This window comes from Takifugu flavidus, chromosome 20 (assembly GCF_003711565.1).
Source record: "Takifugu flavidus isolate HTHZ2018 chromosome 20, ASM371156v2, whole genome shotgun sequence".
Lineage (NCBI taxonomy): Eukaryota > Metazoa > Chordata > Actinopteri > Tetraodontiformes > Tetraodontidae > Takifugu > Takifugu flavidus.
In genome coordinates this window covers 2,879,723-2,894,275 of record NC_079539.1, presented here as the reverse complement: position 1 = coordinate 2,894,275, position 14,553 = coordinate 2,879,723, and the positions used below count along the sequence as shown (strand labels likewise).

Genomic DNA, 14,553 nt, shown 5'->3' with positions numbered 1-14,553 from the left:
CTTCAGTTCCATTTTCTTACATTTGTTTGAATTTTAGAGAAAAAATGAATATTTGGTGTCAACTCCTGATGCATTTCTATACACGAGTGAAGCTGTAATTGTTGGAATCTCAGCATGTGCACCGAGTGAAAATCCTGAAGCGTCCTTTTGTTTAGGTAGACATCCAAGTCAACTTACAGAATATTGGCTTTATTATGAAACCTGGGGCGTTTTCCACAACGTTCTACATTTTTACAGTATCATTTAGATTTTATTGAAATCACAAAAAAGGGACTGTTTACAGAGAAGACCTGTCTGACTTCACCACAGATTGTTTTTCCCTACAAAAAAAATTAAAAAAATAATATTGGACCATATTCTGTAACAGGACTGTTTGTCCACCTGCAACCTCTGCGTTTGTATTTTACAGAGGCGTCACCCCGGGTCACACGTGTAACATTAATATGGAGATTAGTATATAGCTGCAAAAAATAATGGTTTGTCTGAACTATATTGAGGTTTGGAAAGAGTATGATTGGGAGGTCATTTCTAACAGGATATCACAGGATATGGTCCAAAACAAACAAGTCAAAATTGTATACAATCATAATTTAAAATCCTGAACCCCCGCAAAAAAACAACTACAGAAGCAACTAAAGCACACAGCAGTCATTAGGTGTCAGACCCTCAGCCCAGCCCAAACTAAAAGGTTCCTTTACTTCAGTGTTCTTGTATCCTAAATAGTTCAGTTTGAAATACAACCCTGCCTCAACCTTTCAGTCTTTTCCTCTGCAGCAGAAGCTAAAATGTTTGGTTAAACCAACTGAAGGCCCCCCAAAATGTTTGTTCACTTTCTGACCAGTGTAGGGAGTTCAGAGTTTCAATGGAAAAGATGTCAAGTGAATTTCCCCACCACAAGGATGACTGAACCTAAAAACTATGGTTTCCCTTGGAGACAAGCTGCAGTGTAAATCCTTCAGGCCTTCAGACGCATCCGTCAGGAGTGCAATTCGTTGTTGGAAAACAATAACCAAACGTACAGACCTCACATATCTGCTTGTTGAACTTGGCGTAGGCACACAGCCGTATGAACAAAAGAAGAAATAATAACAAGCATTGTTTCCTTAGTTTCAATTCTAATTAGAGGAACAGGGTCACATTTAAAACACAAGGGCTACATTCTGTGACCCCACACGCTTCTCCCCTCTCAGCACATTTTTAATGATCACGTCTCCTCCGCCCGTTATTACGTTCATAAGCATCACAGATAGAATTGGCTTGTAATAAGTTGGACAGAATGGAATTTAAAAAAAATAGAACAAAGTTGACATCTATTTCAGAATGCGTGTGCCTTAATTTCTTTTTTTAAAAGGAACCCAACGGTAACAGGAAAACAAAAATATCCGCGATCCAATCAAATGTGGGGGTTCACTCAAAATTGAGTCTCATTTCCAGCGTATAAATACGTGTCTCGGCGTTGGAGAAAACAGTGGAGGACACAGGGGGACTTTTTAATCACACTACACTACTCGCCGTACTTCAAAAAATCTCTTCAGGTAGTAAATCTGTCCGAGTGTCATTGCCACCAGAACCAGAGCTTCAAAGAACGACCAGAGCACCACTCTGCTGTTTGTGTTGTCATTGACTAGAACAAAAAGAAAGAGCGTGTGAACATACATGAAACACAAACACCAATTCAGCCCCTTCTCTTGATGAACTCACTTGCTCTGTGTATCCTCTCCCGAACCTCCATGTACTCCTGCTCATGCTTTACGGCCGTCATGGCAACAGCCAATTCATTGATCATCTCCTCCAATTTGTTTTGGTGAGCTAAGAAAAAAAGCAAACAACAAAAAACATGACTATGAAATCAGTCAACAACCTGTATTTTTTTGCATCCCCATGATCCAAAAGAGCATGCACGAGGTATGCAGTACATGCATTATGAGTCTGTGACGCATGTCAAAGGTGATGCATCTCATCACCAAAGACATCTGCAGATATTAGATGTTCTCGCTGTGCCAATAGTCAATCCACTTGAGGGGGGAGGGGAAACAAAACACAAAAATGTAACTATCAACTGTAAAAATGCACAACATTAGTTTAGACTACAGAAGCAAAACCGGTTAGAAAAACTGAAGTGCATTACAAACTCAAAAGTCTATTTCACAAAAGCAATTGCCCTGGACCCTACCATCCCAGCTGTCTCCACCTACAGAAAAAGAGTTCCCAAGCCAAAGTCAAGTAAGGGAATACAGGGAAGGTCACAAGTAGTAACACAAGAAGGCTACACAATTAAAAGCACCATCAACCTCATCTCTAGTTAAATACTATGGGCTAAAAATGTAAGGATAATCCATCACCCTACACAAACACTGATTGTGTACCTTCTGTCTCCATGTCCTGCCCTTTAGGGGCCTCCCCAATATCAATTGTGAACATGACGATCTTAGGTGTCATGGTTGACATCTTGTTGCTGAAGCAGAACTTGTAGGTTCCATCCATGTGTGCTGCCACAGAATACTTTCCACTGGATTCTCGGTCCCCTTTATAAATCTGCTTGCCATCAGGTCCTGTTATCTAAAAAAAACAAAACATCGACCATTAATACGTGAGGAAAGACTACTCATGTAAAACCATGTTATACCATATGGTAGCAAAAACGTTTGCAGAAAAGCAATCAAATGCACGTAATTCTTCTCATAAATCGAATGCAAATAATCATCATTCATCTCACAAGACATCAAATTGCGAAACAATGTGAAACTGAAGAAAATTCAATGCTAATCCTGCACTTCCTGTATCATGATGAATAATTTACCCAATTAATAAACACTCCCTGATATAGCCTAATAGAATAGGATCATTGCAATTTGGAAATTGATAACTATTAAGGATCTGAGACGTGTGAACAAACAGGTATAATTACGATAACGCCTAATTTGACTTGACGTTGCCCTGTAACGAAGACGGCGCCGGCTAACGTTAGCACGGGCCTAAGTCGCCGCGATAGCAAGAAATAAAGAAACAATTGCCAATATTGGCGTAATTATTGTCACAATTTCATTAGATTTTTTTTCACCTCAACGTCGATATCGAGGAAGCCACCCTCGGCAACTTCGAACATGAGGCCCATCTTTGTGCCAGAGTTGACCCGCTCGTAGAAGCACTCCTCGGCATGGGCGTCTATGCTAACGAAGTAGCCGGACGCAGTAGCAGACAGGACGGCCATTAAGACAACCAGCTCCGACAAGGTAAACATGTTTCCAGTGTTTGATAGTCGGAGTCACACCAAGCCTGAAGTTGTCAAGAATGTTCTCGCTTCAGAATATCCTGTTGGGCTGCAAGATGCTGGTTGGTAGGAGTGAATTGTTGCAGGTGTAGAGCCGCATCAGCCTCCGCTGCTGTGTCCTGCTCCCGGATTGCCACGTACGGTCTTAAACGGCAAGTGCGGAGGGCCAAAATTAAGGGCGCGCAAACGGTTACAGTCGCCACTGCAAGCCACCACTATTATGTGTGACCACTTAGTGGGCCAAGGATTAGTTTTTAATTAATTTCATTGTGGCGTAGTATACGTTAAAACGTTGTAAAAAGTATATCATAAACTGTAAAACCCTATCAAATGGGGAAAAGGACAGATTTTCTTGACATGTTACAATAAACAAGTAAATTAGTGTGAAATAATTACACTGTAAATTACATTTTCCATATTTCAGTGTAAATTCGTCTTTTAAACTGGGGAGGAAATGAGGTGACATGATGATGCTCTGTCGATAGTCTCAAATTGTCCTCAATACTATCTCTTTCTCAAGTTAAAGTAGATCATGATTTCACAATGTTCACAATACATTAGGGAAGTTATTGAGACCAGAGAGTACATATTTTCTGCAGTTTTACATTGTCAAAAATCAGTTTTCTGTTTATAGGATTTTAGAAGTTCAGAAGGACCTCAGGTGCAGTTTTAGCAGACTTTTATGCAGTGAGATTTTGCCAGGTACCTGTATTTATTATATATTTTGACATGTGCAAAATATTTCTTCAACATTTGTAAAAACAAACTTTCTCAGGTTACATGAATTCCAAGTAAAGAAAATGATTAAATGTTTCCTGAGTTAGAACCGCTCTCCTTAGAGTGCTATAGCTATAATATCATGTGATATTTGCGGTTTCTGATTCTGGTAAAAGTTGAAATAAGCCGAATTGGCCGAGTACACCGCACGGCTTCCCGCTAATGGGGCTGTAATCAAAAAAATAGGCCACCAGTGCGCATGCGCGAAGTCAAGGCGATAGAGCTGTTTAATATTTTCCACGGCGTTTACCGGACATACCAAATGCTCTGACCCTCGGCAGTGGGTTTGACGAGCGGCCGCTCGGGGTAACGAAATCTCCGCACCCTCTGTTTTGTCGCATGTTTGGTGACGTCCAATAATCGAATCGCTTTGAAGTCTCCGGGCCGAGGCCTAGAGACTTTTCGGAACGCACAAGCTTTTCATTTTTCTCCGCCGATGCCGAGCTTTCGGTGCCCGTTCTGACCGGGTGGGAGCCGATGAAGCACTTTATTCCGTGATAGAAGCAGCAACCGTCGGAAACGTTAGCCAGCTAAATTTAGCTCCTGCTAACTGCCAGCGAGGAAGTGAAGAACGAAAAAATGACATCTCGGAGGTAAGAGGAGACGTCTGGAAAACAATGTCCACTGGTCCTTTTGCTGAGTTGGCTGGCTTTAACCGAACTCAGCTGTTTCGGATGTCGGCTCGTCGGTGAACAGGCTCCAAGTGTTCCGACGCTTTTGGGGGAAAAAGAAAAGATGAAAAAACTCGGCTAACTACCGCTTTATTTGCCATAACACACCAATTTAACGCGAATGCAAATGGTTGGTGAGGCTGTGCCACTATTTTCAAAGTTTTCCCAAGTTTTATGGCCATGCAGCGCTGATGTTTGCACATTACTGAGGAGTTACTTTCCAGATGAGTTCAGAACCGATTTAGCGGAACCAGGTTAGTGTTTTACTAATTGAGTATTATGAAGACCTAAAGAGGTGAACAAAAGGAACACAAGATGCACTGTTGCTCCACTAATGTCATCTCTAATGCACAGATGCGTTAATAAGGATTAGAATGGTGGTTCGGTCCACCTAAGTGTGCAGAACCGCATATTAACGGATAAAAACCCGATTTCTATGAAAGTTAGACATTAAAAGTCACTGAATTTGGTGCCATTTCATTCCACAGTGCTGAGAATCCCTTTATTCCCTTTCCAGGTGGTTCCATCCCAACATCACCGGGGTGGAGGCTGAAAACCTCCTGCTGACTCGGGGAGTAGATGGAAGCTTTTTAGCCAGACCGAGTAAGAGCAATCCTGGAGACTTTACCCTCTCAGTACGGTAAGATGAATTACCCGACCTACACGGTCAACACTTCCCGTCCTTAAGCAGTGACAGATACTAACAAAAAAAAAAGAAGAACTGCCATTTGAGCACGCGTTTGCCCATCAGCATCATGACTTCATCCAGTTCCTTTAATTTCCAAGAAATTTTCAAGCATTGACCGTAATTAGTTTTATATCGATGATGACGGTAAATGTGTCACGCCACCTATCTTTAGTTGCCTTTAAAGGTTTAACGGGCGAGTAAAGCTGAAGTCTGAGGTAAAAAGGTGCAAACGCAGGAAGAAGACACCCCCCATACGCACAACCCAGCCACACCAGGAGGTCCGGACTCGCTGTCTGTCATAAATGGACCGACTGACCTTATAAAACTCTAATGTGACGGCGCAGGTGTCTTCTGTTCCTCAACTCCTCAGACTTTAACCCTCAGTGAGTGACACCACTGCCCCCCCAAAAGGTCCCTCCGTTGTCCTCTTTCCCTCGAGTATTTGAGTATTTCAGGCTGTTTTGGATTCTGAGCTCCTCGTCCCCCTGTTGTTTCCAAGCATCACAATAACCAGCGCGCGCAATATGAGACGTGCACGGTTTTGTCTCGGAGAAGGACGGTGCAATTTAAAGCTTTAGAGGCTGTGAAACGTTTGCTAGCCTTGCACAAGTTCCTGAACCACCTCGGCCACCTATGTTGGGTCAGAACGCGCTCGGATTTACTTCCAGCAAAGACGAAGCCTGAGGCAGTTACGGTCGTTACGGGTTGTCTGAAGTTTTACGGGCAGGATGTTTGATTCAGGGTTTGTTCGAGACCCGACCGGCGGGGATGCAGTGTATTTATTTATTGAGCAAATAGGAACCACATTGTAATTGATTGAGAACATTTGTCCCTGTGGCTGCTGGATGGGAGAAGAGGCATCTGTCTGGCTCAGTATATACAGTAAGTGTGAAAGCCTGTAGTTGTGAGTGCAGCTGCGCGACAACAAAAACTGCATAATCTTAAGGTTCCATTACGAAATCACGCTTCAAAAAAGCGGTATCACGAGTTCTTGGGAACCGTTTCTGCTGAATGTTTGTGGGAAACCCTTGGAAGAAATGTTTATTTCTGGTTTAATCTCCAGTATGAGCTTGAGTCATAAATTTTAAAGAAGTATCATTAACTCCCCGAGGCTGATGAGGCCAGAGTTATTTTTATAACCGCCTCATCGTTAAGCTGCAGAGACTCGCTCCCTATTTACATCTTGTCGAAATAAAACGAGTGCCGCTCCTCTCGTGAAGGACACTCTCTTCTGTGCACGCTGGCCAAATGTGGCTGTGGGCCGTCCAAAGTGTGATGCTGCTGAGCTGAAGTTCTGCTGCAAGTTCTCCTTTTCTGATGTGATGGCCGCATTTGTAATCCCTGCAACTGTTTTCATTTCTCTTTAAACCGTACCGAGGGCTCTCTGCTGCTATTTATAGCTTCGATTTTTTTTTTGGAAACCCAAATTAAAGCTAAATATGCTCAGGCGTGAGTCTCTAAAAGTGCAGCGAATCAGTAAATGCTCACGTGGGAGATGGAGCGGGCCGGTTTTCTCTTGGCAGCGCTCCTCTAAGCGCTCGTGCTCTGTTTCTGGATTTGTTGCAGGAGAAATGGAGCCGTCACCCACATTAAGATCCAGAACACGGGGGACTACTACGACCTCTACGGTGGGGAGAAGTTTGCCACCCTGGCAGAGCTGGTGCAGTATTACATGGAGCATCACGGGCAGCTGAAAGAGAAAAACGGAGACGTCATTGAACTCAAGTATCCGCTCAATTGTGCAGACCCCACCTCCGAGAGGTGAGAGCTGCTGCTGGACCCTTTTTGGGCTTCTGAATGTCCAAAAAACTGTTGTGGATGTCGAGTCTGTTTTTTTTAGCATTTATCGAAGAGAAAATCTGATTTAATCGCGTTGACGCTCGATCCAGAGTTTTGTTTGGAGATTGTAAAAGTGTTTTGTGTGGGGACAGATGGTTCCATGGCCACTTGTCAGGCAGGGAGGCAGAGAAACTGCTGACTGAAAAAGGCAAGAACGGCAGCTTCCTGGTGAGAGAGAGCCAGAGCCACCCCGGGGACTTCGTCCTGTCGGTCCGCACAGGAGACGACAAGACGGACAGCAGCGACAGCAAACCAAAAGTCACCCACGTCATGATCCGTTGCCAGGTAACCGCCGGGTCGGATGTTTCCGCGGGCGCGCCGCTGCTCGCGTCATGCGTCTAATCTGTCTTCTTCGTTAGCACGACCTGAAATACGACGTCGGCGGAGGGGAGAAGTTCGACTCGCTCACAGACCTGGTAGAACACTACAAAAAGAACCCCATGGTGGAAACCCTGGGCACCGTACTCCAGCTCAAACAGGTACCACAGATACCCTCTGCTGGCTTTGACTCTGGGCTAAAGCGGCACATCTGGATTGTGTTCTCTGCCTCCGCAGCCCCTAAACACTACGCGCATCAATGCAGCAGAGATCGAAAGTCGGGTCCGGGAGCTGAGTAAACTGGCAGAGGCCACAGACAAGGTCAAGCAGGGCTTCTGGGAAGAATTTGAGGTGAGTTGCGACCCCTGGAACGCACGGCGTCCGTCGGTGGGAAGCGGCCCGCTGAAAACTGACCCCTCGCTCCTCTCGTTCAGACTCTGCAGCAGCAGGAGTGCAAGCTGCTCTACAGCCGCAAGGAGGGCCAGAGGGCGGAGAACAAAAACAAGAACAGATACAAAAACATTCTGCCTTGTGAGGACGCCGCCGTTCACCGCCGCCAGCAGGGGGCGCCACAGGTTGTCCTAACTGCTGTTTGTGTGTGCTTCCAGTCGACCACACTCGGGTAGTGCTGGATGACAGGGACCCAAATGAGCCGGGCTCCGACTACATCAACGCCAACATCATCATGGTAAAGCAGCGCCGTCCCTCATCCTCACACACACACACACAGATGAGTCAGTGCGTCATCAGCACCTAACTTCAGTTTGTGCTGTTGCCGCGGCGACGTCCCGCTCAATCTGCACGCGTGCAGCCGGAGCTGGACGTGAAGTGCAACAGCACCAAGGGGAGGAAGAGCTACATCGCGACTCAGGGCTGCCTGCAGAACACCATCAGCGACTTCTGGAGGATGGTGTTTCAGGAGAACTCCCGGGTCATCGTCATGACGACCAAAGAGGTGGAGAGGGGGAAGGTGAGCGGCGCCGGGTCGGGATGCGGCGGGGAGGGTGCAGAGGGGGCTGATGGGTCACGACCACTGTGTTCCAACAGAGCAAGTGCGTCAAGTATTGGCCGGACATGTCGGCCCTGAAGGAATACGGCGCCATGCGCGTTCGCAACGTCCGGGAGACGGCCGCCCACGACTACATCTTGAGAGAGCTCAAACTGTCTAAGGTCGGGCAGGTGAGTGTGTCCGCACCCCAGACTGACATTCCCACTTCAGGAATGCTGTTTTGATGGTTTTCCTGCTGTAGCCTCGCAAAAAAACACCGTTTGCTGTCGAGAACGCTAACGGCGGTCGCTAACGGCGGTCTCTGCGCCTTCAGGGCAACACGGAACGCACCGTCTGGCAGTACCACTTCAGGGCCTGGCCGGACCACGGCGTCCCCACTGACCCCGGCGGCGTGCTGGACTTCTTAGAGGAGGTCAATTTAAAGCAGGAGAGCATCCTGGACGCCGGCCCCATCGCGGTGCACTGCAGGTACGCCAGCAGAACGCCGGGGGGCGGGCGCCATCGGTGATTAGGTCACCTCGTGACCGTGCACTTGTGTTCTCCAGCGCAGGGATCGGGCGGACGGGAACGTTTATCGTGATCGACATCCTGATCGACGTTATCCGAGAAAAGGGTGAGTCTTATAAACGTGGACCGCTGATTTCCAGGACATTCCGAGGGTAACGTTCCCGTTGGGGCGCTGCAGGGGTGGACTGTGACATCGACGTGCCAAAGACCATCCAGATGGTGCGTTCCCAGCGGTCGGGGATGGTGCAGACGGAAGCCCAGTACAGGTTCATCTACATGGCCGTGCAGCACTACATAGAGACGCTGCAGCGGCGTATCGAGGAGGAGCAGGTGAGGTCACAAAACTCTTCCCACGTTTCCTCCTTTCGTCTGCAAACCTCAAATGTTTTGTCTGGCGCAGAAAAGTAAGATTAAAGGACGCGAGTACACCAACATCAAGTACTCCTTATCGGACCTGAGCGGCGGGGAACAGAGCCCTCTGCCTCCTTGCACTCCTATTCCAACTCCCACCTGCACAGAGTAAGAACGGCCGCCGCTCCGCCTCCGTCGGCTGCTTCATTATTCCGGAGGCTTTTAATGGCCGCGTGTGTTGACAGGATGAGGGAGGACAGCTCCAGAGTTTATGAGAACGTCGGGCTAATGCAGCAGCAGAAGAGCTACAGATGAGACTCAGCTTCCACTGCAGCGCCCAGTTCGCTCCAGGTAAACAAAACCAGTTGCTTTATACCTCTAACGTCTCATCCACGTCGATATTAAAATGACGGGTGCCTTTAATAATCAAGCAAATGTCTTATCTGTGTGTTAGCATGTTGTTTATGGTCTGTAATAAGTGTGTTTGTTGAGGCGGGTCCCCCTCCGTGAGTGCTAGCGTTTAGCATCACCGTGTTTGTTGATGTTCTGGTGAATGCTGGGAAATGTTAAGATAATCTGGAAGCCGGTCGTCCCACAGCAGCCAGCTGAACCAGAACCACTGAACGTCCGAGGTCGTTTCTGCGTCACATGTCCGTCTCTGTCCTCCGTCTCCCGCAGGATCTCGATACCTGACAGTTTTTCGCCAGCCACACCTTGACGCCTGAGACTTGACCGAAACGACACAAACAACACACAAACACGCACACGCTCACGCAGACGTAAGAGAGACGAGAAGCCACCAACACGAACATTTGCCCTGGAGTTGAATTCTAAACCACTGTGATGGTCAGAGGAGCTCTTTCAGGAGCCACGCGGGAAACCTCAGACCAAACCGCCATTTTTAGTCACCCAGCAAGGACGCTCGTCTTTCTCCTGTTTTTTTATTATTATTATTAACAAAACGATGATGTAGATGTTGGTAGGCAGTCGTGTCAACATATATGATCCATATGTCTAATTAAGACTTTTGAACCCTTCACGCCTGTAAACAATGAGATATTTTCACTGTGCTGGACAGAAACGCATCACTGTTGATTTATAGCCACCTAAACATGAACTTCTTTTTACTTTCTTTTGCACCAGAGCTCCGAAGTTCATTCCAGGCAGATTTTTTTTTCTTTTGGGGGGGGGGGGGGTGTGTTTTCCCAGACACACAGCTAAACATTCCTGAGCTCACGCTTTTATTTTTGCGCCATTAAAAATGACACTCGATTCACACGGTGGATTCAGAAATAGTCCCGTCTGGGGTTGAAGGAGGAATTTGGGGAATGTCCTCACCATCTCATGCCTTCACTTCTCCGTCAGAGTCGGCGCCACGTCGTGCTCGGGGGAATCTACGTGCACCTCGGTTGCAGGAGTCATCACAGGTGCACGGCTGCCATTAACACCCTTTTCTTTTCAGAAAAAGTGCATATTAATATTATTTTTAATGCAAATGCCTTCAGCGTCCCATTGCCTATTTTGAGCACCACATGTGCTGAATTTTAAGTCTCGGCTTTGGCGCCGTAGATAGCCAACGTCTGGTCCTGTTGCCGTCATCTGGAGGCAGTCCTGCGTGTACAAATGCACATGCACGGCTTCGCTTTTGTTTTTGTTGACGATGGTGTTATTCAGAGTAAACTTTGTAAAGGAGTAGTTTGGCATTTTTGGAAATTGTAAGCTACATGTGAAGCTGCAGCTAGCAGTGGATTGGCTTAGCTGAAACAGGAAGAAACCGCTCACCTGACTTTATTTAAAGTCACTTCCCATCCAGGAACCATACAACAATACAACCACCCTCAGAGTTAATGTGCTGCTATAAGGAAAGACCCATCTGTGAGATCGCTGATGACTCTCATGTCCGCCTGCTAAATATGAAGCTACTGAGGTTAGCTGATTAGCTTAGCTTCACGACTAGAACCAGCCTTATTTGTTCATTTTTATTTTTAAATAGTACAGAACCAAACCTGTATCAAGAGTCCTAATTCATGGTCCAAAGCTTTTATCTGCATCAGATAGGGACGCCTGTGAGAGCCTGCTAGCTCCTGCTTCATTCCCAGTCTCCACCCTCACGTTTGGGATCCAAATCTGCAATAAATCCGTTTGCCATCATTTCAAACTACTCCTTTAACACAATAGCAATCATCCTCAGCACTCAGACACGTCCAAGCGGAGAAATCTCAGTACTATTCTCAACACACAGCCTGATAATGTTTGGCGCAGCCTTCTCGGCATCCGTCACCACACACACGCCAGTGCCGACCCCGACCTGGAGAGGAGGAAGAAAGGGTTCTCTTTGCCTTGAGGAACAGCTCGCAACAACCACTGATCAAGAACTGAACTTTTCTGAGCTGTTTCCTCCTCTGGTGGATGCTGCTCCTCAGCAAGTGTTCTTTGAAATGCTTCTCCTCCTGGTGTCCTCCATCCCGACTGATCATGGAGTCGTTCATGTGCTGCCCTGTTTGCAGTTTTATCATCATACAGATGAGTTCGAACCTATGTATTGCAGAGTGTGTGTGTGTGTGTGTGTGTGTGTGTGCGATGGAGAGTGACTGTCATCCACCTGTTGTTGGATCCTGTTTTCCCCCTACGAGACGATGAAACTGCTTTCCTCTGATCATATAAGCAATTTAGATGCATAGACGTGCCTTCTATGCATATGCCTCTGTGTATGTGATAGCTATTAAAACGAAGCAGTGCTCTTTCCATTCAAGAACCTGTACAATAAATGTGAATTATGTCCACCTAAACAAAAAAAAAAAGAAACGGTGATCACAATGCAAACAAACTATATTTTTTAACGTGTATATTGTACATGAGCACCTGGTAGAGGAGAATGTACTTACTAAAACATATCTACTTGCCAATAAGATATACTGTCTGTATATTCCTACAGCTTTGTCCCTGGGACACAGGGAGGAAACTCACCAAGCTTAAGAGGTTTATCATATGACTTTCAATGCAGTTAACCGTGTTAACTTCCTCAGTAACAATAAATGGCAGACTCCTGCCACAATAGGTCCGTGTTTTTCCTCTTTCTGTGTGATATTTATGCATTTTGAGAGCCTTTTTGCACATTTCCATCAATTCTGGTGCTTCATGGGTGTCAGGTTCCAGATTAACGACAGATGTGTCAACAATGAGCGGTTTAAAGTCTTTGAAATATTAGATTTTGCATGTTTTTGTGGCTGCGCGTTTGTACCGAGCTTCTGCACCAAGATATGATGTATTACATTTAATTACTCACCCCAGATGGGGCCAATTCAATTAAATCCCAGAAGAGATTCTATTAGTTAAAATGTCACTGAATGGAACAATAGTGTAGGCTGCTGAGAATAAATTTCAGCTGTGTAAATGTTAATGTTCTTCTTATTATATATATTCTAAAGGTAAACTTCGCAGGCATAAAGCAGCCTTGAACAAACAATCAGATTTAACCTCCTGCAGAGGTTGACATTTTCCAAGCAAGGCTGGAATTCTCCAAAAATATTGTGTGTAAGGCTTAGAACTCTAAGGTTACCTGATCTAACATTTGGGGTATCACAATATTCCTTTTTAAGTTTGTGCAACGCAACGTTATGAAAATGCATCATTTTAAGTGATGCCGCCTCCTGCAGTTCCACATAGTTCCGGCAGAGGGAGACAAAGGTCAACAATTCTTTGACCGGAACAGATTCTCAATTATAGACAACTTGTCTTCATTTATGCTACTCTGACCATTTTCAGGATGTTTTTTTTCTCACCTGCTTCTTCATATTGTTAATATTTTTTGAAGTGCCTCTGTTGAATGTCTGATTATATCAGCAAACTGTACTGAAGCGTTTTCCCCCTCATTTCTTAAAGCCCACGGAACTGAAACGTTTTTGCTCTCATTAGATTATATGTCAGTCTCTTTTTGACTTTACATGTCAGATGTTTTGCTGTGACATTTGCTGCCTTCAGCCGGTTCCCCGTCAGCACAGACGACACTGACGCTGGTGATCCTCTGACGTTTCCTCTGGCTCCACCTGCCAGTCACAGCTGCGTGATTCAGCTAACGAACCCTGAGCGGGGCCACTGCAGATCCCGCAAATGTTCCCGTGGAACCCAAACATGTCAGAGTTACTTTAGTCCTGCAGTTTCATAACCCCAGTCGTATCAGCAGCCATTTATATTTTACTAAACATGTGCGGTAAAAATGTTGGCCCCCAGTAAAAAAAAGAAAAGAAAATACAATCTTTAATTTGCTTTAACGAGCATGCCTGCTCTAATCAACATCTGTAATGTCCTGTTATTGTGCAGCTTTATTGGCCACATCTGTCCAAAGACAACGCACTTCACAGTTTTATCCCCGAGCACATCTTCATCATCTGTAAATCAGGCCCCATCACACGGTGCATCCATCATTCTAACCGCGCACTGATAATGCACATCTTGCTCAGCCTAATCCAGACGGGCAGGGCTGGGGCCTTCCTCGGCTCGTGCACGGCTCTTCGCTGCCATGCCGCGCACGGCAGCAGCAGCTTCGAGGTTCTGCCCCAATAAATACTGATTTAAGAACATTCTCATTTATATTGTGAATTATTTAACACTACACCCAAAGCGCCACAGGGGGGCGCCAGAGGGCCCGGCCGACGTTTGTTGGACTGCTTTCTGCTGTGACGTCATAAGTGTGTGACAGTATCAGCATCTATCTTTGTTGGCTCAATGGCCATTCCTCCGAGATGGCTTCAGGTTAACTCTGGCGGTGCTCGCTGAATAATGGAATTACGTAATCGCTGTAGCCTGTAATTGCACAGCGCAGAGGGCCTATTGGATTTGTATTGTATTGCACATAATAAGTGCAGCTGTTTAGCTTGAGGGGAAATAAAGATCCAAAAATAGATCTATTAGAATGGGCTCCCATATGGCTGGCACACACAAGTCCTTATGGAGCACACGTGTGCCGTGAGAGAGGCAACGTACCAGTAAGACAACAGGGAAATTTAATTATTAAAGAGGAGAAACGTTCCAGGGAAGCGTTCTCGATGTTTTTAGTGGAACGTCGAAACAACGCTCCAAAAAAAAAAAATCTAATTTGAAGAAGGGGAAATAGTCTTTAGGT

At 45.9% G+C, this 14,553-nt stretch overlaps 2 protein-coding genes across 2 annotated transcripts; one reads left to right on the top strand and one right to left on the bottom strand.

Moving 5' to 3' along the window:
* Positions 1 to 173: 173 nt before the first annotated feature.
* tmed2 (transmembrane p24 trafficking protein 2) lies at positions 174 to 3,419 on the bottom strand. The gene is made up of 4 exons (XM_057018893.1): positions 3,062 to 3,419; positions 2,367 to 2,559; positions 1,702 to 1,809; positions 174 to 1,624 (listed from the first exon to the last, which is right to left on the bottom strand). The coding sequence occupies exons 1-4, from the start codon at positions 3,239 to 3,241 to the stop codon at positions 1,500 to 1,502; spliced, it is 606 nt and encodes a 201-aa protein (XP_056874873.1). The 5' UTR covers positions 3,242 to 3,419; the 3' UTR covers positions 174 to 1,499.
* An 870-nt stretch (positions 3,420 to 4,289) lies between these two features.
* Positions 4,290 to 12,490, top strand: ptpn11a (protein tyrosine phosphatase non-receptor type 11a). The gene is made up of 16 exons (XM_057018880.1): positions 4,290 to 4,641; positions 5,237 to 5,359; positions 6,974 to 7,168; positions 7,339 to 7,531; positions 7,606 to 7,725; positions 7,802 to 7,915; positions 7,999 to 8,095; positions 8,173 to 8,252; positions 8,376 to 8,534; positions 8,612 to 8,743; positions 8,887 to 9,041; positions 9,119 to 9,186; positions 9,259 to 9,410; positions 9,481 to 9,599; positions 9,677 to 9,782; positions 10,110 to 12,490. The coding sequence occupies exons 1-15, from the start codon at positions 4,628 to 4,630 to the stop codon at positions 9,744 to 9,746; spliced, it is 1,791 nt and encodes a 596-aa protein (XP_056874860.1). The 5' UTR covers positions 4,290 to 4,627; the 3' UTR covers positions 9,747 to 9,782; positions 10,110 to 12,490.
* The last annotated feature ends 2,063 nt before the right edge of the window (positions 12,491 to 14,553 follow it).

Coding starts and splice junctions, on each gene's coding strand:
- tmed2 (XM_057018893.1), bottom strand. CDS start 3,241: ATGTTTACCTTGTCGGAGCTGGTTGTCTTAATGGCCGTCCTGTCTGCT. Junction 2,560..3,061: donor TCCTCGATATCGACGTTGAG/GTGAAAAAAAAT, acceptor TGTTTTTTTTAG/ATAACAGGACCTGATGGCAA. Junction 1,810..2,366: donor GCAGGACATGGAGACAGAAG/GTACACAATCAG, acceptor TTTTTTTCTTAG/CTCACCAAAACAAATTGGAG.
- ptpn11a (XM_057018880.1), top strand. Junction 7,169..7,338: donor GCAGACCCCACCTCCGAGAG/GTGAGAGCTGCT, acceptor GTGTGGGGACAG/ATGGTTCCATGGCCACTTGT. Junction 7,532..7,605: donor ACGTCATGATCCGTTGCCAG/GTAACCGCCGGG, acceptor CTTCTTCGTTAG/CACGACCTGAAATACGACGT.